This window comes from Manacus vitellinus, unplaced genomic scaffold (genome assembly GCF_001715985.3).
Source record: "Manacus vitellinus isolate BGI_N305 unplaced genomic scaffold, ASM171598v3 scaffold_68_pilon, whole genome shotgun sequence".
Taxonomy (NCBI): Eukaryota; Metazoa; Chordata; class Aves; order Passeriformes; family Pipridae; genus Manacus; species Manacus vitellinus.
The window spans coordinates 2,701,257-2,728,297 of NW_021940744.1; the positions used below are offsets into that span (position 1 = coordinate 2,701,257).

Consider the following 27,041-nt stretch of genomic DNA (forward strand, 5'->3'; position numbering starts at 1 on the left):
TAATACATCCGTTTTGCAGTGTTTAATGTAAATGAAATTTAATGTAAATTAAAAGAAAATGAAACCAGTGTAATACACAAGACTCTTTTTTTGTTTCTTTCTTTCTTTCTTTTGTATCATAGCTGATATCAGAAGAAAGGTTACAACTGGTTATAAGCAACCCTGTGCTTTCCAATGAATTCAGCAATGCCAAAATGCCTGAAATGTGATAGAACACTTGTGTGATAGAGCACAGTGATAGAGCACTGCCATTCCCTTGTCTTAAACCAGACTTATATGGCTGAAAAGTATGGGATCTTTGGAAAGCCCTTGCTCTGCCAAAAGCAAAGGGAAGATCCAGCCTCTCCCGTGGTGGGTTTTTCACTTCCTCTCTCTTTATAGAGACGTGGATCAATACTGTTGAAGTCAGAAATTTTAATTTCTGAGGGATTGTTGAAAACCAAAAATCTGACTCGCTCAATTGAATTAGTTCTGAGGAACCATTCCAGATTAGACCGTCTAATACCGACAGATTTTCCACATTTATTGTCTAGTTCATGAATGCTTTTACCTGTGTTCCAGGCTAAGCAAGCATTCATTCATTCAGTAAAGGGTTTAGGCAAAGCTCCTTACTTCAGAAAAAAAAATTAGTAAAGTAATTTATTGACTCAGGATTTTCTTCTGTGCAATTTATGTCCAAAGTCACTACAAAAACACTTTTCTCACTTTTTGAACCTGTGTTTGGTAACTTGCATTCTTCAAAACTTAGCTCAGGAATGGATTATGCTGTCATTGCAATGTCATTATACCTGTGTTTTAGGTGCTGAACAACTCCACTGAATGCTGTTTCCTTGTTCCTGGAAAGGAAGCTACCCTGACAGGGTCTGACTTGCCACTTGTGCTCGTTTCACTGCTCACCCATCTGCTACAGTGGCACTGTGCCCATGCAGGGGATGGGATGCCAGCTTCACATGAGTTTATGTGCCAAAAAGTAATAGCTGGAGAGGGATAAAATGCAGGATGAAAACATGACATCATCTTCAGAGGGAGATAATCCTGGTGGTGAGCAGTGCTGAGTGCAGAACGCTCCTGCCTCCGTGCAGGGGAGCACATCTGTCAGCAAAGTCTGGCTCACAGAGCTCCTTTGTCTTTAATTAACATGAGCACACTCCTCTTTCCCCAATGCACCTTCCGTGCTTCCCAATCTCTCAGAAATTCAGAGGACAGTCAGGCCCTTCAGAAAGGCAAAACTGCCATTACCCAGGAGCCTTTTATCTAATTAGCCCTGCAAGGGGCTTGTCCAGTCTGTTCCTTTTGTCCTGGAAGGGACAGCTGTGCCCAGCACAGGTGGCTATTCCAGCTGGAGCTTCCCTCAGTTGCCACCACTACACTCACACTTCTCCTCCTGTGGTGTCATAATGGGTCATGTTTTTTTTTGTGCACACAGCCATCAATGCAGGGTGCTCCAAAGAACCAGGAGTTAAAGCAGCGTCCATAAATACGAGGATTCTCCCACCCAGTTATCCAATCTTTCTGCTGTAATGGTTAGACACGGGTTCATGTTTTACTTAACTACTGCCAGAACCTCCTGCAAAGCAGAGCAGGTGCCTGGCAGGGCAGGGATGGGCACGTGGCACCAGCACAGATTCGTGCACAGGGTTCACTGCACCATCAGGCAGTGCCAGCGCTGTGGCCAGGTGGGACATTTGTCACACTGTGCTGCATCTGTGCCAACTGCCCTGAGCAGGGCCCTGGGAAAGCACAGCAGACCCTAATGACTTGCACTCCGAGGGAAATGTGCCACCAAACCCACATCCAGGCTCCAGCACCGTTGGCTTTCAACTCTGCCCGTGCGACAGAACCCGCCTTGGCACAACCTGCCGTGGGATCCAGCCAGCAGGAAAGGTGTTCCTGAGATGAAAAGCAATGGAGTGGGCAGAGAGCTGAGCCAGAGGCTCATGTGGGCTTCGTGCAGCTGTTTATGGAGCTGTAAAGATGTGGTTTAGAGCAGATGTTAAGATTTCCCTGTGAGGGTGCTGAGACCCTGGCACAGGTTGCCCAGAGAAGCTGTGGCTGCCCCTGGATCCCTGGAGGTGCTCAAGGCCAGGTTAAAGGGAGCAGCCTGGTCCAAGGATCCCTTCCACCCCAAACCATTCTACAAATCTGTGGTTCTATGATAATGAAAACACAGAGAACCTGAAAACTTCTCTCCCCCCCTCTGTTTTCGAGATTTTCTGCAGCTTTGAGTGCTTGTTTTCTTGGCCCTTACAACTCATCTTTCTACTAGAAAGGTGGTTGAGCTTTCAAAAGCCTCTTTATTCTAAATACACCAGCTAAGACCTTTGGAAGAGGAGAAAACATGGAGAAAAATCTCCTAGTTAAATTTTGCACCCAATTTGTGCAGCCTGAGCTGGTCACTGACACAGTATTTACCCCTCTGAGTTCTGATGTTGTCTTCTCTGATACAGAACCATGGAGTGGTTTGGGTTGGAAGGGACCTTAAAGCCCATCCAGTGCCACCCCCTGCCATGGGAGGGGCTTCAGCCCGTCCACCTGGCCTTGACACTCCCAGGGACCCGGGGCCAGCCACAGCTTCTCTGGGCAACCTGGGCCAGGGCCTCACCACCCTCACAGCCAACAATTCCTTCCAAACATCTAACCTAAATTTCTTCTCTCTTAGTTTAAAACCATTCCCCCTTGTCCTGTTACTATTTGTCCATGTAAAAAGTCATTCTCCCTCCTTTTTTATAAGCCCCTTTAGGCACTGGAAGGTTGCAATAAGGTCTCCCTGGAGCCTTCTCTTCTCCAGGTTGAACACCTCCAGCTGCCTCAGCCTGTGCCCAAAGGAGAGCTGCTCCAGCCCTCTGAGCATCCACCCCATCTTTCTCTGGTATAAACACTTTTGATTGATCTATGTAGTCATTAGCAGAGATAATGAGATGACTTCTACTTCAACAGAGTTCTTCTAAGTTTTATTATTAAAACAGAGTTTGTTTTAACTCTCAAAAAAACCCGGGGATTTTCCCATCCACTGCTCTCCAGGGGGCAGAGAGCGAAACCACAACAAAAATTCCCATTTCGAAAACAAACAAACAAACCTCGAAAAAGCATTTGTGTGTTATATCGTGCTGTTTTGTTTTGACTGGAAAGTCTCGGGAAAACAGCCTTTAAACCCCATCACAGTTGTCACATCGTCCTACTAACCCCGTCCCGTTTGATCCCATGCTTTCCACGGCAGTTGGTGGTGGGTGTGTTCTGGCAGGCAGGATTCCCTTGGCATCCTCAGCCCTGCAGCCTCAGTCCCACTCCCTGACAGAGATGTTTTGCTTTTCAGCCTTTGTGACCAGGTTGAAACGTTTACTTTGACTCCCATCTCCCAGGGCTGAGCAAAGGCAGCTGCAGTGAAGGGCCATCAGTGTGAGTGTGGAAGAAGTTCTTCCTCCTCAAAAACTCCTGCATGGCATTTATGTGGAATCTCACACAAGCACTGCCATTCCCAGGCACTTGTAGCTGTGCAGTCAGGTGGGTTTCAAAAATAGTTGCTGTTCAAAAGGATTTTGACAGAGTTTTTCATCTGTCAGAGCCAATTTAGCTCCTGTTAGAAAAGGTGGATTAAAAACCCAAGAACTGCCCCATACACTGCTGCTCAGGCACCCACATCCCTGCAGAACTGCATCCAGAACTCCTGGGTTTGGGAATTAACACCACTGACCCAGATTTGATTTGGGAAAGGCAGTTTGAGTTTGAAGTTAATTTCTAGAAAACGAAACCCACGCCAGAAGAGGCTCTTTTGTCACATTGAGAGCGTGGCTGAATCTTGTTTTCCACTGGTTACAGTCTGCCACCATGAAACAGGCTAAGGAGACGTCCGAACATCAGCTAAAAAACCAAGTGTGATTTAGAAAGTTACGAGTTTTAAGAACTGAAAAGGAGTAATGACAGTGAACACTGAGAAAATGTGATTACTCAGCATGGAATTCTCCCAGCTGTGCTTTTCACAAGCTCTTCAAGCAGAATTTACTCTCCAGCACGAAATTCAAGAGCCAGTTAACTTCACTTTCTCAGGTTTAAAGGAAATAGCATGAAAACACTCAGTTATGCTCACAGAATGATGCCACGTAATGCAAGGATTGACTGGTTCCAGAAATTAGCAGAGTCACTGCACGGATGCTTTATGGCCATGGAGAGGCTCCCACTGACAGCCACTCTCCTGAGTTGAGAAAGTTATTCCACGTGCTGGGTTTTTTTAAGAAATATGAAATAAAAAAATATATAAAGAAATTTACCCCGATATATCTCTGGCCATTTAAATGTGAGACTCCTAACCAACAGTTTGTAAATGGCATTTAGAAATTAGAAATTAATTTTGTGTGCATCCTAAGAACATATTCAGGAATTATTTAAATTAAAAATGCAAACCACTGTCAACATGGTAGAATTGGAATAATGCTGTAACAACTGTAACTAAATATAGCCATCTATTGAAAGAGTAAATATACTTTGTTACACATAACAATACATATTCATGTGATTTAAATACTTAGTGCTATTTTCTGCCTCAATTATTGAGAGACGGTTTGCCTGTACCCACATCTTTGTAATGATGAAGGGTTTATAGGCTTTGATCTTTCATATTTTCATCTGTAGACTGGGTAGTGGTAGGAAAAGGCAGTGATCCAAGCAGTTCTCACCCCTTCAGAGATTCATGCAAAATCCCTTCCTGTCTGGATCACCAAATGGACTGTTAGGGTCTTATCAGGTCATTTTCCCAAACTTCAGCAGATGCTGATGGAAATGCACGGGTTCCAAACTGATATAAATTCATGCCAGGCCAGATGTGGTATCATTGCCATGGTTCAGGTGAATAACAGGGAACATTAATTCCATACAAACCATCTGTTTGAGGATTTCATTGTTTTCTTCATTGAGGAGGCAGGAGAAGAAAGTTAATATATTTTGTGTTTTTTTTTTTCTTCCCCTTGGCTTCCATAATCTTAAGTGCTGGAAATTTTATATGCCTTTATATGTAGGAAAAACATTAAAGTGAATCGTTTAGGTTCATTAAGTCATCATTTAAGATAATCCACCTTAAGGTGAGATTCATTGTTGGTTTTGTCCTCTTACACTTCTCCTGCAGTGGGGCCCCAGGCTCCTGAATACCCTCCAGCTCTGAACTCACTGCTGCACAGGACTTTTTTGCAAACCATTAAAATGCAGTCCAGCCAACTGGACCATCACTGTTTCATGCAGGTAAAAAAATATCAATGCAAAACAAAAGGAGGAAATGTAAGACTGTGTGCTGCCTCCCATTCAAAGGAGAGCCTCTGGTTTTTGGAACTTCTAGCTGAACACTGATGAAGAATTTAGAAATACAGTTGGGAGAGTCAGACATGACTGAGCTGCCCATTAGGGACAGATGGGCTTATGCCACGAGAGAAAATTTCCACAAGAAATAAAAGCGCTGGGAAATGTCACTTTCCACATTATTTTGTGGCAGCAAGAAATATAGAACCCTTTTCCCCAAGTTCTCATTTCCCAGTGCCCTTGAGGAGCATATTTCTGTGTTTGTGAATAAAGGCTTGGGAAGGGATCACCACCAACCACGTGCAAGAGTTCCCTTTATGCTCAAAAAGGGATCTTCATGAGAGCCAAATGGTCACAGAGGCACACAAATCTTACCACATCCCCATTCATTTGCCAAGTTTTCCTTTCTGTCCATGAATACAGATGATTGGGGATTCATTAACTGAAAGTACTGTGCACAGTCAGTTTGGTCTTCTGCTTTTAACAAGCTGCATAAGTGACAAAGCTTTCACAATAAAACAACTTGTAATTAAAGGGTAAGTACTAATACATTACTGAAAGATAAAAAAAATCTAATTACATGTTAATAAAGTGTGGACAAGCATCTGTGGGAATCCCCATTCAATCTAGGCAAAAAATGAGAACTAACACATACAGGAAAGTGTGGGTTTATTAGCTACCTCATGAAAGCTCTTAGAAATCACTAATTCCCTGTAATTATTGTAATAGAAACAATTTTTTTTTAAGTATTCAGCACCCATCCAATGATAATGGAAGGCAGCAGGTGTGCCTCCTGACACTTTGGGGAGGATATGGAATGTCTGAGCTCCAATTTTCAAATGGCTTCAAAAAAAAAATCGTTTCAGTGTTAGTTTTTACTTAGGTCCAGACCTCCTAAAGGGTGTCAACTCTGTAGCTCTTTTATGATCAGCATGATACCGGTGCTTTGATTTTAAAGATCAGTTATTCTCATGTTAGACTGTTTTCCCAGAGTTGTTAGATCCAATTGCACCTTGAAAATTAATTTCATTGTATGGCTGAGGTACTGCTAGTTACATGAGTTAGTAATGAGCAGATAGCCAGTAACACTGAAAAAGAACTTTAACCACTGGATAATCCCTGCAGCAGGATACATGCTGCAGGCAAAGCCTTAATTATTGTATTTTAATAAGCATTTCCTTTCTCTTCAGCAGTTAGTTTTTCTATGCAAATGTGTCATATACTTAAGAGAACACACAGTCGTTTATAAGAAGGTATATTCACATGCAAAAATATTCAAAGTAATTAAAAGAAACTATGGGATTTTTTTTTTCAGATTGCTGGTCAACAGGCGTAATTTGTTCTTAAAATTCCAAGGGGAATGTATTTACTCTACAGGTACCAGTTTCCAAAATAACGATAGGAATTAGCTCTTTATTTTTTAAAACCACTACAGCAAGAGAGAAATTCACCTTGTTTCTAGGATGGACACTTCCAAAAGGTGGCCCCTGTGAGCAATTTTGGTCATTACAGGTCTCAGCTATCAGCCAGACCAGGAAAGCTTTTATTTCCTTCACAAATGGTTGGGATTCAGTCATGAGATGCACTAAAGGAAACCATTCCTCAGGTGAATAAAGGATTTCAACAAGCCTGTCCTGCTGGAAGGACGCTCAATCACCAGAATTGCCTTTAATACAATCGCCCACCATGGGATGAAGCTGCATTTCTGAAATGTCAGTTCATTCTGTAATGCCTGGGTGGGTAATCACAGGTACTAATTATCTCTCATTCAGAACAATTTATGCTCTCCCTTGAACATTAGGCCTCTTCACTGGATTTCTTCAATCCATTCAGTGACTGGATCCCAATTATCCATCAGGCTACCCTTTCCAAATTAGTCTGTGGGGACTGAGGCACGCAGATCCCATTAAGATAATGGGAATGAAATGGCAAAGCCTCATCAGCCCATTTTGAAAACTCAGTGCCACTGGTTAAGTGGAAACTAGTTATAAAAAGGGTAGAGCGGCAAATAGGGATTTCCCAGCAAAGTGGTTTAAAAGTCTCATGGATTCAAAGACTGGATGGAAATAGTTGATACTGGTTTTCTGGTTTTATTTCTGCAGGACTGTAAAGGACCCAGATATTTCTGTAATCTGTTTTTATGTAAATTATTACAAGGGCCTCTTACAGAAAAAACATCCCTCCCCTTAACCACCTCAGTGCAGAGAAACATCCCCCAAAGCCACAGGGCACACCAGGAACTGGGGTGAAGCACTTCAGTCTTAGCAACCGGATTGCTTTTCCTTTTGTGCATAATGAAACTGTTTATACAGCATCAGTAAAGCAAAGTTTAACATCAGCAGAAGGAGCCACCAGGCTTGTAACAAAACCTGCTGCCCAGAGAGCTGCTGATTCCAGCCCCTCTGAAGAGCCACTGGTTCTACAAAGGAACCAGGGGTGACCCTGTCCTAGTTAGAGCAACTGGGACCAGTTCAGCACTGCATGGGTGTAACCCAAAACTGGGTATTCCATAGCCTTCCATGCCATTTCCCAGAAACTGGTATCAATAGACCATTTACACCCTCTGCCCAGAGCAGCCCTGACTCCTCAGGCCATAAAACTGGGTGTTCAGAGGCCTGTGAGATAGGAGGGTGCTCCTGTGCTCACACCCAGTGTGGAACTGTGAGATAGGAGGATGCTCCTCACACCCAGTGTGGAACTCCCTGCCCTGAGGGAGGTACTGGGCATTCCTGCCTGAACTGGAGGATAGATAATCTTGGAGTCTTGGGACTTTTTTTTACCACTCCTGGGATCCAGAGACTGAAACCACCACTCTCAACCAGACTGAGACCATCATTCTCATCCAGACTGCACCAGCACTCTCACCAACAGGTTTTCCCCTCTCCTTTTACTTTGGACTCGGGGCCAAACAAACACCAGTCTGTTCATGCCCCAGGGTGCTGGGTTATACATTTGGGTTCTGTGGGTTCAAACCAACTGTTTGCCTGCATAATCCTATTGTATTATTTCATTAAATTGTTATTCTGATTTATAATCTCTCCTTTGAGTTGAGTTCATTTCCCCTGCTGGTCTACCTCTAAACCAGCACAGCCCCAAACTTTCCTCCCCAGTGTCTCCGGGTACAGGCCCTACCTCCCAGGGTGGCTGACAGCAGGAAGTGTGTCCCATATTTCTTGATGAGGTTCTCTGTGATCTGCTGGAGGGTCGGGCGCCGGCCCAGCAGCCGGATGTTCCGGAAGAACTCGGGGGCGAGGGGCAGCGGAGAGCCGAGGAAATTCCTCCTCTCCACGGCGAGGTTGTTCACTTTCCAGCGGCCAAACTCTCTGCGAAACAAAAGCGTACACAGCTGGGTAATTTAAATCATCTAGGGAAACACTATCACACCATGCTTGGCATTACTAGGATAATTCGGGTTTTCTGTACTTCTGGCCTCCTTTTTGAGGAAATACACAGACAGCAAGACTGACTCCTAAGAACTTTTCAGATGTAGGAGGGATACAAATGAATTCAAAGACTTGTCCCCTTCCCCTCTCCAAAATAAATCAATGACAGCAGGGAAAACAAACAAGCTCATTGCACAGCAATAAACACATCTTTTATTCATTTACTTACCAATTAAGATACCAGATAGAGTTATTAGTGAGAAGGACTCCTTGTCCTCAAAATCCAGACAAGACACACAGCCCTGGCAGTAGCTTTGCTTTTCCAAGGTACAGCAGTAGCTGTTTTGGTTGCAGACTCTGAGAATTAAGTCCAAGCAAACTGAAGACCCTGCTTTAGGTCCCACTTTGTTGAGTCACTCCTACAGTCATGTCAATTAAGATTCCTCTTAGATAAGATGTAGGAAAGCAAAGAGATTAGAGAGCCTAAAAGATCTTACCAAGGTCCCAGCTAAACACAGAGCAACATTCACTTAAAAAATTCACACAAGCAAAGAAATCAAAGATGGGCATTTGACCACATTAATGCAGACACTGAAACAGTGAATTACCCTGCACTGTAAATGCAATTTTCATGTGAAAAACAAACAAACAAACAAACAGGAAAAAAAAACAACATGCTTTTTTGTTTAAATCCTGAGCTTTCCAGTCATATCATCCATTTGAATAGGTCAGAAAATACAGGTTAATTGTAGGTAGTGGTATATTCTCTCCTGTTTCCATTCCCTCTCTCTCATCACCCTTTGTAGTCTCTCTAGCACAAACTCTCCAGCCCCAACCAATTTTTGGTACCAAATGTGCATTATTCCCCTGTGGAAATCATGCTCCTGCCCACTGCCAGAGGCAGGCTAGCAGGCCTGGCAGAGTTAATAAACATCTGAGCAGAGAAAATCCTGCCTTCCAAAGTGGCTTGGAGTGCCATTCATCAGGAGAACACCTCCCACAGCATAGCATGGCATCAGTGCTGGCTGCTGGACAAGAAAACCAATTATCCACTGAGAACAAACACCACAGATATGAGAAGCTCGTTCTTTCCTACTCCTCCTCTTCCTCTGCTGTGCAAGAGCCAAGAGCAGCAGCTGCTCAAGAAGTGAATAGCAGGTGGTACCCCCTGTGCTGCCCAGAGATTTGCAGCCCCAACAATATGTTACCCATTGGATGGAGTTCTTAATGCTCAGGGCAAAGCCTGGTGCAGAGAGGGATGATGGCTCAGAGCTCCTGGGCTTGTACAGGACAGAGGAAATCAGTCAGTCTGGCTCCCAGGATGAAGCCCATAATGGAATCCTGTTATTAGCATAGGTAGTGCCAGAGGCCATGGGCAGCATTCTCTCCATCTTCCTGCACGCCAGAACCATGGATTTGTATGTCCTACCCAAAATCTGCCTCCTGGCTGTTGGGTAATGCACACACAGGAGCCCTGGAGCCCAGCAGTGCCATCTCTGACCAGCTGGACTGCAGGATGGCACAGCCTCTGGCTGCTGGAGGGGCTCTCCTGCCATCAGTTCTACTCAGAGAACATTGGGTTGAAGAATGGCCAGTCAGGGAGTCAGTGTGGGGTGAAAACCAGCACAATTTAAAACACAGTTGTCATTTCAACACTCTTTTCTTTAATTATTTCCTAACATTTTTGATTCACGTTGCTATTCGAAGACATTGAGAGTGATGTTTAATCTCAAGAAACAATTAACATTCTGACATGAAACACTCCCTAGTAAAGCACCATACAAGTTGTGGACAAGATTTTATCTTGAAAGAAGCTTAAATTGCAGGTGGATCTGAGAGGACTGCTAGGGTAGCAGGCCAACAAGGGCCGTCAATGTGTCCTTTGAGTTTCAAGCTGTAGTTTTTTTCCAAATGTGTACATAAATTATACATTTACTTCTACCACTGCACTCATTTAAATCACAGAGGTACAGGGAGATATAGGGAAAGCTCTGTATAAAACATCTAGATGAAAGGAATTTTAAAAATGCCATTGAACTTTAAAATTGTAGTGTGTAGGAGATCTAAAATGGGAATACAATCTCTGCTATTGCAGATGACTGAATCAGCCTACCAAGAGGTTTACTGTGAGTCTGATGGATTCTTCTTCTCTACAACAGCCACACACAGAAGAGAGCCCAGGCAAAATTAGCAATGTTAGGCTTCATTGTAAGTAACTTGTGTGTTTTATAAAACAGTATCATTGCCAGTAAGCATGAATGTTATCAAACAACATTGTGACGAGGTGTGGAGAACACTCTGGGAAAATGACCTCCACATCACTTCTAATACAAAAGAGCTCTTCTGTGTTGCTCTCTCCTAATGAGGCAGCTTCACACCTGGCTGGTGGAACATGTCTGCTTTGACTGGGCTGGAATGACAGTGGGATTCTGAATCCAATGCTTTCCCTTGCAGCTGCAAGTTACTCTGTTGGCAGAAGAGCACAATGAGAGAATATATGGGGTTTTTCTCCTGCTACCTTCCTAAAAAGCTCGAGGATTTCTAATGCCTGAAACCATGGTTTGAATAAGGCCAAGATGAGATACATTTCATTTCATATCCAACTGCAGAAGAAAAAGGTCAATGAGACATTACAATGCTCATGATCTGCATCAGGCCCCGGTGTGTGACTGGGGTGGGGTGGGCTGGCAACTGCACAGACACAGCCAGGGGCAGCTCAGCTGTCTGACTGGTGGGTCAGAGCACCATCAACCACATCTCCTCCGTCCCACTCAACACAAAAGCCATGTATGACTGTAGCATTTGGGGGAAATTGTACCCAGGCCGATTCCTCCACAGGAGACAGGCTGTGTAGGTACAGAGAATCACAGAATCCCAGGATCCCAGAATCCCAGGACATGCTGAGTTGGAAGGGACCCACCAGGATCATCCAGTCCAACCCTCAGCCCTGCACAGGCCCATCCCCAAGAGTCACCCCCTGTGCCCCAGAGGATCAGCCAAACCCTCCTGGAGCTCTGGCAGCCTTGGGGCTGTGCCCACTGCCCTGGGGAGCCTGGGCAGTGCCCAACCAGCCTCTGGGGGAAGAACCTTTCCCTGAGATCCAACCTGAGCCTGCCCTGGCACAGCTCCAGCCATTCCCTGGGTGCTGTCCCTGGTCCCCCCAGAGCAGAGCTCAGTCCCTGTCCCTCCTCTGCCCCTGCCCAGGCAGTTGAACTGCACTGAGGTCTCCCCTCAGTCTCCTCTGCTCCAGCTGAACACACCAAGTGCCCTCAGTGTCCTCACACACCTTCAAATCAAGGCCCTTCCCATCTTCGTTGCCTCCTTTGGACACTCTCCAGTGGCTCAATCCCTTCCTTATATTGCAGCACTGGGCCCCAGCTATATCACAGTCCTACCAGTTTGATAAAAGAGGGGTTCATAGCAGCAATATCCTATTACCTCACAGCTACCTACTGGCAGTTCTAACATAATAAGTACAGAAAATATTTGTTATTAAAAAAAAAAAAAGGGCTTTTAAAGAGAGGATTCACCCAGGATCAGGTAGTAACCAAGGCTGTGTTATTCACAGATTGTCAAGTGAAAACATTCTCCTTACCAGCACAGGTCATAAACCTTTCAATGTTTATTATGACCAGGTAAGCAATAATAATAATAATAATAATCAGAAATCTGCCACAACCTTTACTAATGCTTGTTACGGTTCATTTTGCTATTCAAGGTGAAGAAGAAGAGATTTAGTTATATAGTGACTGAGAAGCCCTCTGAAAATACCTACCTTTGTACAAAATCTTGCTGATAGGGAAAAAGACACCAATATGAGCAAAGCAAAGAGAGCAGCCTCCCTTGGGGAAGAGAAGAAGCTGGGCCTGATAGTACAGAACACATCTCATCTATGTCCCTTAAAATTTCAGTTATCTAGATGTGGTGATCAGAAAGAAAAACATTCAAGATACAATAAGATCTTTTAAAAATATTTTCCCCTGTTGAAATGGAAAGTGTTTCTTCGTTAACTATGTGCTCACAATTGTCTGGAATTTTCCCAAGGTCAAAACAGAAAAGTCTGCTGAACATATGTATGTTTTCCATGTTATTGTTTACAGGTTTTTTACCTTACAATGAATAAACACTATCATTAGGATTTCTTTTTATCTTAATATACTATCCCTTTGAAACATCTTCGTCATTTTTTTGCCTTTCTATGTCTTTTTCACCTAGCACTTGAAATTCTACTTCCAGAACCACAATTCATCAGTATCAGCTTCACTATCTTCTTGCATTATGCATATGAAATATGTATAGATGTATGAATGAATTTTAATAAAAAGCATATATTATATACTTAGAATGTACTCGGATGTATTTCTTTTTTATGACTACTCATAGTCAGATTACTGTGTCAGCTACTGTGACATCAGGGATTTGAAACTTCTCTGTCATGAACATCAAAGGGACACAAGAGAAAGAAAGGTGGCTTTCCTTTTCTTCCACGTCTCCATAACACGTGTACTGAAAAATTCCTCCTCTGATGAAATCCAAGAGGGAATTATTTCTGTATCTTGTCCTGTGGTGTTGTGTTTGCCTTTTACTCTGAGTTTGTGATACACTTCAAACACCTCTGTGAGTGCTCCTTCAGGAACTCACCATCCCCACATTCAGCTGGCCCCGTGTGCACATAAAGGCATCTGCACAAAACTGACAGCTCTTAATGACTTAATCTTATTTACCTCCTGCCTGGGAAAGCAGCTCCATCACGCCAGCAGTGCAGAGGAATGACTGGCCTGGAGAAATGCACTTCCAGGAGTGTGTAGTGATTACACAGGAGTTAAACAGCGAGTACAGGTGGAGCACAAACACCTCAGGACTGAAAGGTGTTTGTATGAACCACCCAAGAGTGAGGAACTGGTGAACGAACTTGTAAAATCTCACCAGTTTACACAGGCTTTTAAGACAGGCATTAAACTCCAAGGAAATGATTCATTAGCTCTGCATCTGTTAATAGTGCCAGGGAGCAGAGAGGAAAGGGAGAATTCCTAGTAAAAGCTGCCCTCGCCTACATCTGAAATGGAGAACGACCGGCACACTTGGGAGGTGTTTCTCACAGCCTGAGGAAGCAGGACACAGATTTTGCAGCTTTTCTATGTTTCTGGGGTTTGATCACTCAGATGTGCCCTGGTCTGTGGGTGTTTTTGTGTGTGTGCCAGTCTCTTGAGGGGGCAGAGTCAAGGGGATGGGGCCAGGCTCTTTTTAGCAGTGCCCAGCGACAGGACAAGGGGCAACAGGCACAGACTGAAACACTGCAAGTTCCACCTGAACATGAGGAAAAACTTCTCTTTGAGGGGGGGCAGAGCACTGGAACAGGCTGCCCACAAGGACTGTGAATTCTCCTTCTGTGGAGACATTCAAAACCCACCTGGGTGTGACCCTGTGCCACCTGCCCTGGGTGACCCTGCCTTAGCAGGGGGTTGGTCTGGATGTTCTCCAGAGGTCACCCCCAGCCCCAGCCATTGTGGGATTCTGTGCTGATGACAATTAAAATATGGTTTTACAGCCTGCTGGGTAAGTTGGGGGCATTTTTGGAGTCACATGTACTTGTCCATCCAAACAACGACAAACAGTCCAGGTTACATGTCACATTCTACCAGATGCATTCAGACTGGTTACATTTAACCAAATGTGTCTTGGTTATGGCAATCACAGCTTTTTCCCTGTGAATACATATGGGAGGTACCTTCTAGTGGGTCAGGTCCTTGCCAATATAATATTGCCAATATAAGAAAACCAAATTCCACCAAGATATCTATTGTCACTGCCTTATATATTTATTCTTCCCTGTAAGAAATATTGATTTCATGGTTTATCACAGGTCCTAGAGGGGCAGGAAAACTTTTCATTCTCCCGTTGACAATATCAAGAGACTTTCCAATGCCTTGTGTGTGCATTGCTCAGACTAATCTAATCCTTCCACAGTCTGCTGGAGAGTTTGGCAAGCTCAAAACATCCTTTTCTCTCAGTTCACACCTGCTCATAGGAATCATTTATTATCCAGGTGACATGACTGATAAAATGGTGCATTTCTTTAGACTGGCAGAAGACAAATGAAATCCAAAAAAATCCCTCTGACTGGAAGATTGTGCTTCTTTCAATTTATTTGCAACTGTTTTAAAACCCAATGTTGTCTGACAGTCAATGGTAGGAAAAGGTATGGATTTCAACTTCGTAAATGGGGTAAAAACTGTTTCCCATTTTTTCCACAATGCACTAAATACCTGCACTCTGTTTCCCAGAACACTTTCAGAGGAGCAGGTATCTTACCTCGAGCTAAAACAGCAGTTAACCTTTAAAATGGAGAAGACTGCCCTGGAAAAGAGTTTTTCAACACAATGAGAAGAGTTATGACAAAGAGAAGCAGAAAGGTCTATTTACAGCCTTTTTGCCTGACCTTCAGAGCCAATAGATATCACAGTCCTGTCCCTGTAGTTAATTGGACCTGAACAAAACCTGATGATTCTGGAAATTTCTAAGAAAATGAAACTTATAATCTCTGGAGCTCTCTCTGAGGATGGGCTTTAGAGATTTGGCTATACCTGTTACTGCTTCAAAATCAACGTGAAAATCATGTTCTTCTTCCTTCTCTCCTTGTCCTGACTAAAAATAAAAAGAATGGACCAGGTTTCTTGTAGAGACAAGGAAGAAAGCTGAATCTGTGGAGTGTTTTAGTGCATAAATCAACACATGAAAAGACAGTTTATGAAGAATGAATCAGCATAAAGATCTGCTGGAGAAAATAAAACATAATAGAGGGTTCATAGATTCAGTGTTGGTGGATACTCCCAGATGAATCACAGGGGAAACAAAAACTGCTAAAATTGTCTAGAATTGTTCCTTTTCCAGAAAGAACACTATATAAACTTAGTCTTCTACAGTGGAGATTATCTGGCTCCTTTTCTAAACAATTCACAAGTTTGCCCTTCCAAAGAAGTTGGGTTTTGTCTCCCCCTTATTTCCACCCCTATTCCAGCAGAGCACATTCCAGCAGTGCTATTTACAGCACTGAGGGGTGGCAGTCACTTAACCTGCACTTGAATTTATAAAGGCAGCTGTTTCTCCCAACACCCTGGGATAAGTTTGGCTTCACGCAAGTGTAAATCTCACACATATATGCATAAATGCTGTCTTGATATTGTGAAATATAACAGCTGCACTATTGTTGTCTGTAGCAATTCAAATTGTTGAAAGCAGCAGAATGTAAAACAAAATATTTTCTGAAAGTACTTCGGTGTGTTATTTTTTTGTTTATGACTTAGCTCTTTGAGGAATGTGCTGCTTATCTTCTTTGCATCTAAATGTTATCCACCTATCTAAGTGTTGTTTCAGTGGTATAAGGAAATACTTTGTTCTCTCCTAGCACACAAAAAAAATTAAGCCAGGAATTCTTATTCAGCACATAAAAATGTTTCAGTTTTCTATCACAACAAAGGATGCTTCTGCTTAAGCACAACTATTTTTATTGATTCCAGAGTAAATCTGGAGTGCTGGTTTATTAAAAATAACCCTGGCATTCTTCTTTTTTCCAGTGGAGTCAATTGTAAATATCTCAAAGAAACAGTGGAATTACACCAGTGAGCTGAACAGAGAATCAGGGCAATAAAATTGTCAATATAGTTCCAGATTACAAACACAGAACTTCCTAATGCTCTTAACTAAATAAAAGATTTGGATGGGAGATGAGTTACTAATTTCTGCCACAGGAACAGACGAGTGTAAATGTGTTGTCTGAAAAAGTAAGGCCTATATTTATCTTACTTTATAGAATCATGGAATGGTTTGGCCTTGGACACTTCCAGGGATCCAGGGGCAGCCACAGCTTCTCTGGACAACCTGTGCCAGGGCCTCCCCATCCTCACAGCCAACAATTCCTTCCATAAATCTCACAGCAATTTTTCCTGGTCTGAAGCTGGATGAGACCAAAGATGCCCTTGATCTGAAGAATTTAGAGCAGTCTTAGATCCAACGACTCTGAACACAGCCATGAATCCCTGCATCCTTTCAGGAGAAACTTCACCCAGCAGCAGCTGCACAGACAGGAACAAACGCTTTCTTCACCCCTTTAACCTAAATAAGAGCATGAAATTCACTGCCAAACAGAGACTATTTAAATGCTAATTGGGACAGCAGGTGATTTAATTTCCTCTCTGGTTTTTCCTTGAAACAGAAATAAAAAGAGTTGCAGCAATCCAAGCCTTTTTTTGTTATTAAAAGGCTTGATTTTGTTGCAAGTGTCGTTCCTATGTGTTATTGCTGCATCGTGTGATAAATAATGAGATTTCTGAAACTGAAGAAAGTTACAGGGAAAAATATCCTCCACATCTTTACATCCATGCCATACTGAACCAGTGAAAAGTTAAAAGTATAAAAGGTAAAAAAAAATTAAAGTGGTTATAAATCGAATACCTTTCAATTATACTGTAACTTTTAATCTATTATCTGGTTAATAGTTTAGTAGTTTTTGGCTGATGTGAAAAAATATTAAAAAATATAAAAAATATTTTAAAATATTTAAAAATATAAACCACAAATTATTTCTGCATACACAAATTGCACTTTGACAACATGCAAAAAGAGAAAAGATTGTTGCATAGAATAATTTCAGCCCTCACTGCAGGTTCCACAATCTTGTCCTTTGCCACAGAAACACTTTAGCCCCAGTAATCATCCTGAAGTGGAAAAACCTCTGTGCTATGGATCAGCTTGGAGTCTCTCATGCTGCAATTTGATCTATTACTGTCCATCCACTGCCCCAATAAAGGATGAAGGTTTGTGTATCCAGGCACAGAAGAGTGATTACAGTCATTTGTCTGAATGCAGGAGTAAGACCCAGATCCCCTGCAAAGGGTTTGTTGTTAGAGGAACATTATCACATTACAGGGGATCTTGCAGAAATTATCCTGAACCTGGTCTTTTTTTAAAAAATTCTTATTATTGAGTGGAATGAAAGAAATTATATCCATAAAATACACTGAGCTGAGGGCTCTGGCAAGTGCTTTGGAAGATTTACAGATACCAGAGAAGTGGTTGAAAATTGAAAACATGGCATGGGATAAAAAGGTCTGGTACTATGCTGAAAAATACATCTGAACATACACAAAATGGGGGGGCAGCCTTTTATCCAGGGCAATTAGTGACAGGACAGGGGGAAATGGCCTCAGGTTGTGCCAGGGGAGGTCCAGGTTAGGAGGAAAAATGTTTTCACTGAGAGAGGTTGAGCAATCCCTGGAAGACGTCAAAAAATGACTGGACTTGGTGCTAAGGGATATGGTTTAGTGGCCATGGTGGCATTTGAGCAAAGGTTGGACTAGATGATCTTAGAAGCTTTTTCCAACCTTAATGACTCTATGATTTTATGAAAACAAATAATTAAACGAGTAGAAACATGGTAAAATAGAACACATTTCAAAAAGGTCCACTAATTCTTTTTAGAATTCCACTGCAATCATGAAGAATTCTTACATAAAACTAGAATGTTTTATATATAACAACAAAATAGCTTGTGTGACAAAATGTCATGTTCCAGAGGTCTGCTAAGATCCCAGTCATGGTGCCCCCGAAGAGTCATAAATGAATTAAAAATCAAATCAAATAAATGAAAATAAAATAATAACAACCCCCTGTTTAAATCCTTTTCAAAACAACAGGCAGTGGAAGAAAATCGTTATTAGGAAAGGTTGGACAGGATTTTTTTCGAGGGAACATAAGCTTCTGGGGGACATGACAACACACTTGCAATATGTTACTCAGCAACAGGAGCTGAACAATTGCTCAGTTAGGAAAAACAAGCCTTATTTGGGGTAAAGAAGGCTGAACAACAGATCTGTCCCAGCACTACATTTCTGCCAATCTAGACCTGTAAATGTGAGCAAAGTTCAGGTGCTGCCCCAGCTGTCAGTTTGTAGTGTCTGCTCCGCTGACAGCAGCTGCTCCCTCCCACTCCTGCCTCCACTGCCAGCATCTGCCAGCATTTTCACAAAATCATGGAGTGGTTAAGGCTGGAAAAGCCCTCTGAGAACATCGAGTCCAACTGTCAGCCCAGCACCACCACCGTGTTCGCCACCAAACCCTGTCCCCAAGTGCCACGTCCACTGGTTCCTTGGACACCTCCAGGGCTGGGGACTCCAAACCTCCCTGGGCAGCCCCTCCAAACCTCCCTGGGCAGCCCCTGCCAAGGCCTGACCACCCTTTCCAGCAGGAAATTCCTCCTCCTGTCCCACCTGACCCTCCCCTGGCACAGCCTGAGGCCGTTCCCTCTCCTCCTGTCCCTTGTTCCCTGGGAGCAGAGCCCGACCCCCCCCGGCTCCCCCCTCCTGTCAGGGGGTTGCAGAGCCAGAAGGTCCCCCCTGAGCCTCCTTTTCTCCAGGCTAATTTTGGGTGACAAAGATAGGATTTGAAGGGACCTTAAAGCCCATCGAATCCCACCCCCTGCCATGGGCAGGGACACCTTCCACCAGCCCAGGTTGCTCCAAGCCCCATCCAACCTGGCCTTGGACACTTCCAGGGATCCAGAGGCAGCCACAGCTCCTCTGGGCAACCTGTGCCAACCCTCCCAGCCAAGAATTCCTTCCATAAATCTCACATCAATTTTTCCTGGTCTGAAGCTGGATGAGACCAAAGATGCCCTTGATATGAAGAGTTTGATTTGAAGTCGTGTGAGAAGCAGCTGAGAGCGCTGTCAGCAAAAGAATTGGGTTTAATCATATTTTATGCAGGGCAAGTTTTGCTGCAAGTTGACACAAGAATATAGAATAAAAGAAATTTTGAAGTGCTAACTGTGATTGTTACATTTCAAAAAGTGTCAGTCATGTAATGGTATGAAGGAAGAATTGTTTCTGAAGTACAAGTGCAGAGCTGGAGTCTGGAGCCATGCATTTGAGAATGTTATTTTCTCTGAAAATGTCAAAGATGAAGTAGTAAATGCCTGTTTCAGCATTTTGGTAGATTTACTATGCTTAGATTAAATGTTTTGTTTCAGTGATATTAAGAATATTTCAAGATTATATTTTAATCAACTATCACTTTCTTGAGACCAATATTTTTCTAAACCTGACATATTTTGGCTCAGAGACACCAATAAGATGTCAGTTTAATTACAGACAGGTTGTGCAATTGAAAGCAGCGCAATGTAAATTTTTATCCTTGTGGGATTAAAAATAAGAAAAAGCACATATGTGTGTATTTTTTTTAGTTGCTATTAAGTTTCTGAGGTTATTAGAATCAGTTCAGTTATTATTAAGATTCAGACTTATCATTTCACCTCACGCCCAGGAAGAGGAGGGAAACAAATTAAGTATATTCATACAAATAGCAGCACTCAGAAAGAAACTGTCCCTTGTCTCTGAAACTATGGAATTCTTTGTGTTTGAAGCCCCAGAAAGAGCAGCAGTTAGTCCTGCTCCTGACACAGATTGTCCTTCCCACGTGGCCTTGCCCTTGCAATGTAAACAGTTATTACTGGGGGATTTGAGGGAAACCTCACAACACAAAACTTAATTTGCATGAAGTGGTTTTTTCCCTCAGGTCTTCCTTGGGTTTTGTCGTTGCATCCTTCTAACACACTGTTCAGTAATTGTTTGAAGCATGACCATGCAAAGTGCTGATTTTGTTTCCATCACTGACAGTTAGCAGTGATCATGCAAGTCATGAAAATAAAGTCACATCATAAACCTTGTAAGGATTAATGCTTATAAAGGATTATTTCTGGTAAATGCTCTGAGAACAGGTGACTCTCTGGGAGCTGGTGGCCTCAGTGGGGAGGAAAACAGAAGGAAAAATGTCCCTTTCAAACTGGAGGAGAATTGTTTATTAGGAAACAGTATTTGCAGACTTTCCATGGGTGTTTTATAAACTCAGTTGCAGTAGCTGTAATCCCCATGGCATCACAGGATGGTCTAAGCCACGGATTTCTAACGACTCAAAAATGTGCCAATACTCAAAGCTGACAATATTCAGGTACATTTACTTTCACAGATAAGTGAGCTATACCACTTACACATGCCTTGAACATTTTTGGGAAGGTGCACATGAGTCTGGATGGATGGCTCAGCTGGTTTGAACACCTTGCTGCAAGCTGGTGTTCAAATTGCTGACAGCAGCAAAGGCATCTTATTCCCAGCACCAGAGCTGAGATTAGGGGGCTGCTTGACATTGCTGTATTTTATAATTTTGTCCATTATTACTGTAAACTGCAGCTGGAGCTGTCGGAGCTAAATTGTCCAGAACAAAAAGGGATCCTTCAAACAGATGATGCAGGACAGACAGAATCAGGAGAGAGCAGTACAACCCTTTGCCTGCTAAGTCCTTTTGGTTTCTATCTGCTCTTTACTGCAAAAAGTCTTTTACCTCAGAGCAGACAGAACTGCTTGGTACTTTGTGTTTGGTGGCCAAACACTCCCACCCACACGTGGGACACTTCTGTGACAAGGTTATTGACACAATTAAAAAAAAAAAAAGTCAGATATTTCAGGGGCTTCTGTGATGACTTTAATTTCTCTCTATATATGTCACAAATACAAACAGAAATAATGGTAAAAGCCAGAAACACTGCAGAGCTGTGCAGGAGACCAGAGAACAGTAAACTTGCTATTACCCGAGGGGGATCAGTTTGCCCATATCTTACTTTAATCAAGGTAAATCAAAGAATAGAGACAGTCTATGGAAATTAACCCCTCTGGAAAACCCAGGCATTTAAAATGTGCCAAAAAGAATGATTAAAATTAAAGATAGAGCCATTTTAATTTAAGGTAGAATCTGGTCTTCTAAATTCAGCATCTGCTTCAGTAAGGAGTAAATATGCTAACTGTCTATAATTCTCTTTCTCCGTTCCATCTCCCACCTGGCTTTTGACTTAATTGATTAAAGACAATCTAAAATAGGTATAAAAAATTGTAAATGCTCACCTTTGTTTTAATCTACACCTAGACATTTGAATAGCTAACTTCTCCCAGAGGCATCTTTACAAGGACGAGCCTTCCGAAATCCTTTCAGTAGCTCAAATAAAAGCAGTATTGTTCTAAATACGAGTTTGGAAGCAGGGCTAATGAAGTAAACAAAGATTAGTTAGAAATGGCTGGGGAATGAGGAGTGAAGAAGGTTGGTTGTGCACCTGCTGTTAGGATGCAAATCTGCCTGAGCCCCTGGAGGTTCCTCAGTAATGAGGCACAAGTGGGTGTTTGTATCAACATCAAAGAAAGGCAACTTTCTGGGCTGATGCAGTGTCTAATAAACATCTAATAAGCTTCAGGACACTGATGCTGTGCAAGATTATTTTGAGCCTTAGGATTCAAGACCCTCTGATACCGTTAACAAGGAGTTGTGAGGCTGAATAACGTGGTGCAAAAGCAAAGTTATCCATGTTTTTTTTGTCCTGAATGGTTTTTTTGTCCTGAATGGACATCAGTCACCAGAAAAAAAGTTAATCTACAAGTGCCTATTTATTAATTTGTAATAGGTATAAATAAGTGTATATGTACACTTAGGTTTTGTGTAGGATATGTAGTTTAATGATACACTGGAACACCCACATTAAGGACAGATAATGCAATTAGTGAGCTCTGTTGATAACCCTACTTCTCTGTAAGTAAATTAAAACCCAGATCTAACTGAAAAGCTGACAGTCCACAGAGGTTAGAGCATCTTATTTACTATATTTAGAGTTTAAAAGAGACGAAAAAGTTGGCACGTGCAAATTATTTTTCATATCAAGTCCTAAAATTATAATTACCTTTACTGAAAATGGCAAAATTCACCCTAAATTTCATGATACCCAAGTCTACTCTGTGAGAGCTCAATACAAAGTAAATGAAGAGAGAGAAAATAAATCCACAAGCCACAAAACTTTTAACTGGCATTTCTAGCCTTCTGGTCTTAAAATTCATTTCAAACTATATCTGAGTAAGTTATTCACAATCAATGTCTGATCAATTTGAATTCTTTTTGTCCACGGCGTGTCCAGTCGTGGATTGTTTTTTGTCACTTATTCAATATTTGAATGTGGTGAGAATATTTCCCTGGTATTTTGTACTGGGATAATTCACTGAAACCCTCAAAAGGGGATGATGTCTGAGCATTGCAAGCTGTGAATCTGAAAAACTACCTTGTGCACTCGGTATCAAATTGTTCTGCAAGAATTGGATCAATAGAAAGTCACCAAGGCCAGAAATCCAGATGGTGCTGCTTTCAGCCAACTAAAATTAGCTGCATTGGTTTTGGCTCACTTGTCTATTCCTGTTGATCTGTGAGAATTTATGGAGAGCTGGACAACAGCCAAAGCTGTACCCCATTCATTACAGATGTGACTCCAGTTCTTCCTGTTAGAGGACAGTATAGTAGTAGATCTTTTTTATCTGAAGTACATAAGAAATTCAACTTTAACCAACAATTTCATTTTCTGTGATGAAAACTGTGTACCTGTTTGTTAATCCATTTTTGAATACAAATGTTAAGTTTTTGCTGTATTAACCAAAGGCTCAGATGACTTTAACAGAATAACTAATGACATTTTATTACCCTCTGAATATATCAGCCTTGGTGATTTCAGATATGATTTGTTCTTCTTTATTATTTATATTTTAGCAGTGTCCCAGAACCTTAAGCTACATTACTAACAAGGTTTGTTACATAAATTACACACCACAGTGAGCTGCAACTGAAATTCATGCAGTCTTCTATTAATAAGTAAAATAAGTACCAATAAGCAAAAGTAAAATATTTTGCTGTCTTATTTTACAAATATTGTGCCACTGTCATAAGATGATACAATATGCATCTACAATACATGTGAATGGCAGGACACTCTCTCTCCAAAAAAAAGATTGGTGATGTCAAATGAAACACATTCCCAAAGTGTCCTTATCCTGAGTTATCCTGAGGAGATGTGACTATTAATATTGCCCACTGATCACCAGTGTATGACACAGCTTTTGAGGCCTCTAGCAAGGAAGTTGAAAGACACTTTTGAAGTGCAGTGATCAGGGGTTTTACCTTACACATCTATATTTAGTTCCAGCTGTACCAGGTCAGAATCAAAGGCAAAAAGGCAGAACTAGAAATACTTGAATTTCAAAGTGCAGGGATGTTGACTCAGAAAGGTCACTGCCAGTTAATCTGTGCATTTCTTCACTGGGGTCTGAACTGTGGGTTGTCAGAAGTATTTCCCAACACTACTCACACCTCTTCTTAAGCAATACCATAAGCAGATAAAAGGGAGAAGAGTTTGGTCAGAATGTTCCTCTGGAAGCTCCCTGACAATGAGCAAACCTACTGGGAAGGAAAAGGAAGGCTGTGCAGTCTTTGCCTGGTTCCATTTTGTGTGGAACAATGAGTTTTATTGTTGTATTTATTATGTACGTGGGGCATTCACAACAGTTTTGTTTTCAGGGAAGGACTTACAGAGTTGTTGATCTGTAATTCCTGAGCTAAAGTTGTCCAGCAACTTCAGAATGGTAAAGGAGAGGCACATCAAACCTGATGTAAACGGACAAAATGATACCAGGTGTATTTTGACATTAAAAAGGGGGAAAAAGCAAACCCTTTCATTAGAAGCACAGTGGGATTAAATGCAGAAGTCACAGCTGTACATAACCCTCAAACTTCTAGGCCACAGTGAAGTCCACTTGGTTGTATCCACCTCATACCACAGTTATATTACCCACATTTTCTGTGCATGCATCCTTTTTATTATTCTGTAAATTCAACTTTGAGAGTGAATGCAAAATTCGAGATGAGCTTAATGTAGCAGAAATCCATTGGTGAAGGCAATTCTTTCAGCAAGTCTTGTGATCTCATATGACCAATGACTGTCACCTGTTATTAAAGTTAGAAAGCCAAGCCCTCCACTACAGGTATCATTAGACAGTGTAATCTAAATGCTGATGCTGACTGTTATGTCAGTAGATTTGTCCACAAAAATATTTTAAATTAACTCTATATCCCAGACCTAGAGCAGAGGCTACAGAGAGGGGGGCAGAACGCACATAACTAGGGTTGTTTGAAGGTGAAATGAGAGGGGCATCATTCTTTACCTTCCTCATTATTTTCTATTCGTTATTACTGTCCTCTGCATTAGAAAGTAATTACAGATGAACTTCTAAAACTGGTGCCTCTTGCAGTTCATGCCTCTGCGTTCCCTGAGTGCACTGTTGACACATGGTGGCAAACATTGCCCTCTGTTACACTTCAGTGGAACTTCTGTCTTTTTTTCCCCAGTGCCCAATTTAGAGCAGAGAAGCAGCGAACAGCAATCGCCTTCCTCCGAGTGCTCTCTTTGTCATTTCTTTGTTCCTATGCTTGATAGCTTCCCTGTGAGGAGGCACAAGATATTTCCATCTTCTTTCATGTATATTTTCCTGCTATTTCATTATCATCTGCTAAATAGCATTGCAGCAAATACTTAAATGCATTGTCTGGGATAACAACATCGACACAGCTGAGAATGTGCTGAGATTGCTGCATATGCAGCAACTGTGTCATTGCTTCAATGTTAGCTTGTCCTCCCCGGGTTTGTTTTGCTCTCTGTGTCTATCTTGTCACCATAGTTCTGGTTTAGCAGAGAACTTCTGTTTTAATTATTGCATTTCTGAAATACTTGGGCCTTAATGGAGGCACTGAAGAGTTTCTTGCTCTCCCTCATCATTAGGACTCGTGTGTTACTTCCTCAGTCCCCACTTGCCATCAGCACTGAGGCAATTACGCACACACCTCTGCCAAAAATTCACCATTGTCCTCAGGTAAAAGGCTTGGATTTATCAAGCAAGGCAAGTCACTCAAAATCCTTGTGTCTTTTATCCCCACACAAGCACTGGCACAAAGATTACTCACAATAGCTAACTCTCAGCCCTTCCCAGGAGCTGCTTTCAGGGGCAGGAGGAAGGTCTCATCTCCAAAGCAATTCCACCTTTTTCATGTACGGTGATAATCCCAGTCAGGTTTCCTTTAGTTGAAAGTCTTACTTTTCTCCATTTGCTCCCAGTCAGCTTTCACGGCCAGGAATTATTCTCTCATTATAATCACGAGCTTTTCTTCGTAAGACATTGCAGAGCTCCGAGCTGACTTTGAGGTGCCCTTCCCCGTTCCCCCCTCAGTTGGCATGGAGACACACCAGCTGCTGCAAATCACAGCAAAGATGCTTAATGGGTACATTTCAGAGAAAAGTTCCTGCTGAAGAAACCACTCCATTCGCAATCACAGCCCTTGTTCTTTGGGTGGCCGTGCTCTGGTGGCTGCAGCCAGGGAAAAAAACATTTTGGAAGTGTGTCCCTAAGCTATGAGCAAGCTTGTGTTGAGAAACAAGCTGTGATGGGTGGGAGGCACTGACATTCTATGCACGAGGTGATTCTTGGTGGAGCTGGGCCAAAATGCTCCTGCTAGTGCCTTTCTGGACTGCTGTGGATTTAAGGATGGTACTTTTGCCAGATAATTGCCTTATCAGACCATGTAACTTGCCTTATCGGGTTCTACATAATTTGTACCAGCCCTGTGTGCTCTTCCTTTGAAGAGCAGTGTTCACACATCCCCTGGGGCCCATTTGAAAATTCCCAGTGGCATCTTAGGATCAGAGCCAATTATACTCATTCTTTTTTGCTAGGTTGTTTTTTGTGATTTTTTTTTCCCCCCGGTATCCTGCATTTTCAGACTGTCACTGTTTCCTGATTTGTGTTAACAACATCGAACAGGTCTAATGGATCTTTTCTCCAAGCCCACCCCTTTCCCTGGTAGCAGATATTTCTCTAAAAAAGTGGTTCATGGACCGGTTGGATTTCCAGACAAGATTTAACAAATCTTCTAAAATTAAAATTCAATTCTCAGTGGCTGTGTTTTCAGAAAGAGGCAAGTGACTCTTTTTAAAATTATGAATACTACTTTAAGGGATGGTGTGCTTGTGTTTGATCCCGGATATTCCTGTTTTCTGCTTAGAACACACTTTTTGCAGATGAACAGCATTTCCATTAAAATGAGGGTTTCAATGGAAGTGCTGACATAGTGCAGCAGAAAAGCTGGTGCTGTTGAAATTATGCAGGATATACCAGGTGGGATGTATTCTTTCATACAAATTATGTTCTTATAATTATGACCCTCTTCTTTTGCAGTGTTGAGGTGCTGATGGGTTTAGCTTATGTACTTTGGAGATGTTATACCAAATACCAGGAAGTCTGTTTCCAAGTTCAGTTACCCAGCAAATTAGTATTAAATAGACAACCCTGAGTATCAGTCCTGACCTTCCTCTCACATCTTTAACTGCTTTTTCTTTTATTTTTAATTGGTGAATCAATTTATTACCTGTAACAGCAGTATCCCCCTTAATAAAGGGGGAGATATTAGTAAGGGAAG

General features: G+C 42.2%; 1 protein-coding gene across 1 annotated transcript in view; it reads right to left on the reverse strand.

Annotated features, from left to right (window-relative positions):
• BRINP3 (BMP/retinoic acid inducible neural specific 3) overlaps positions 1 to 27,041 on the reverse strand; it is a 154,113-nt gene that overhangs the window by 61,252 nt on the left and 65,820 nt on the right. The window contains exon 3 of the mRNA XM_018083851.2: positions 8,416 to 8,606. Coding sequence (XP_017939340.1) covers positions 8,416 to 8,606 — 191 coding nt within the window. The remainder of the gene's footprint in view (positions 1 to 8,415; positions 8,607 to 27,041) is intronic.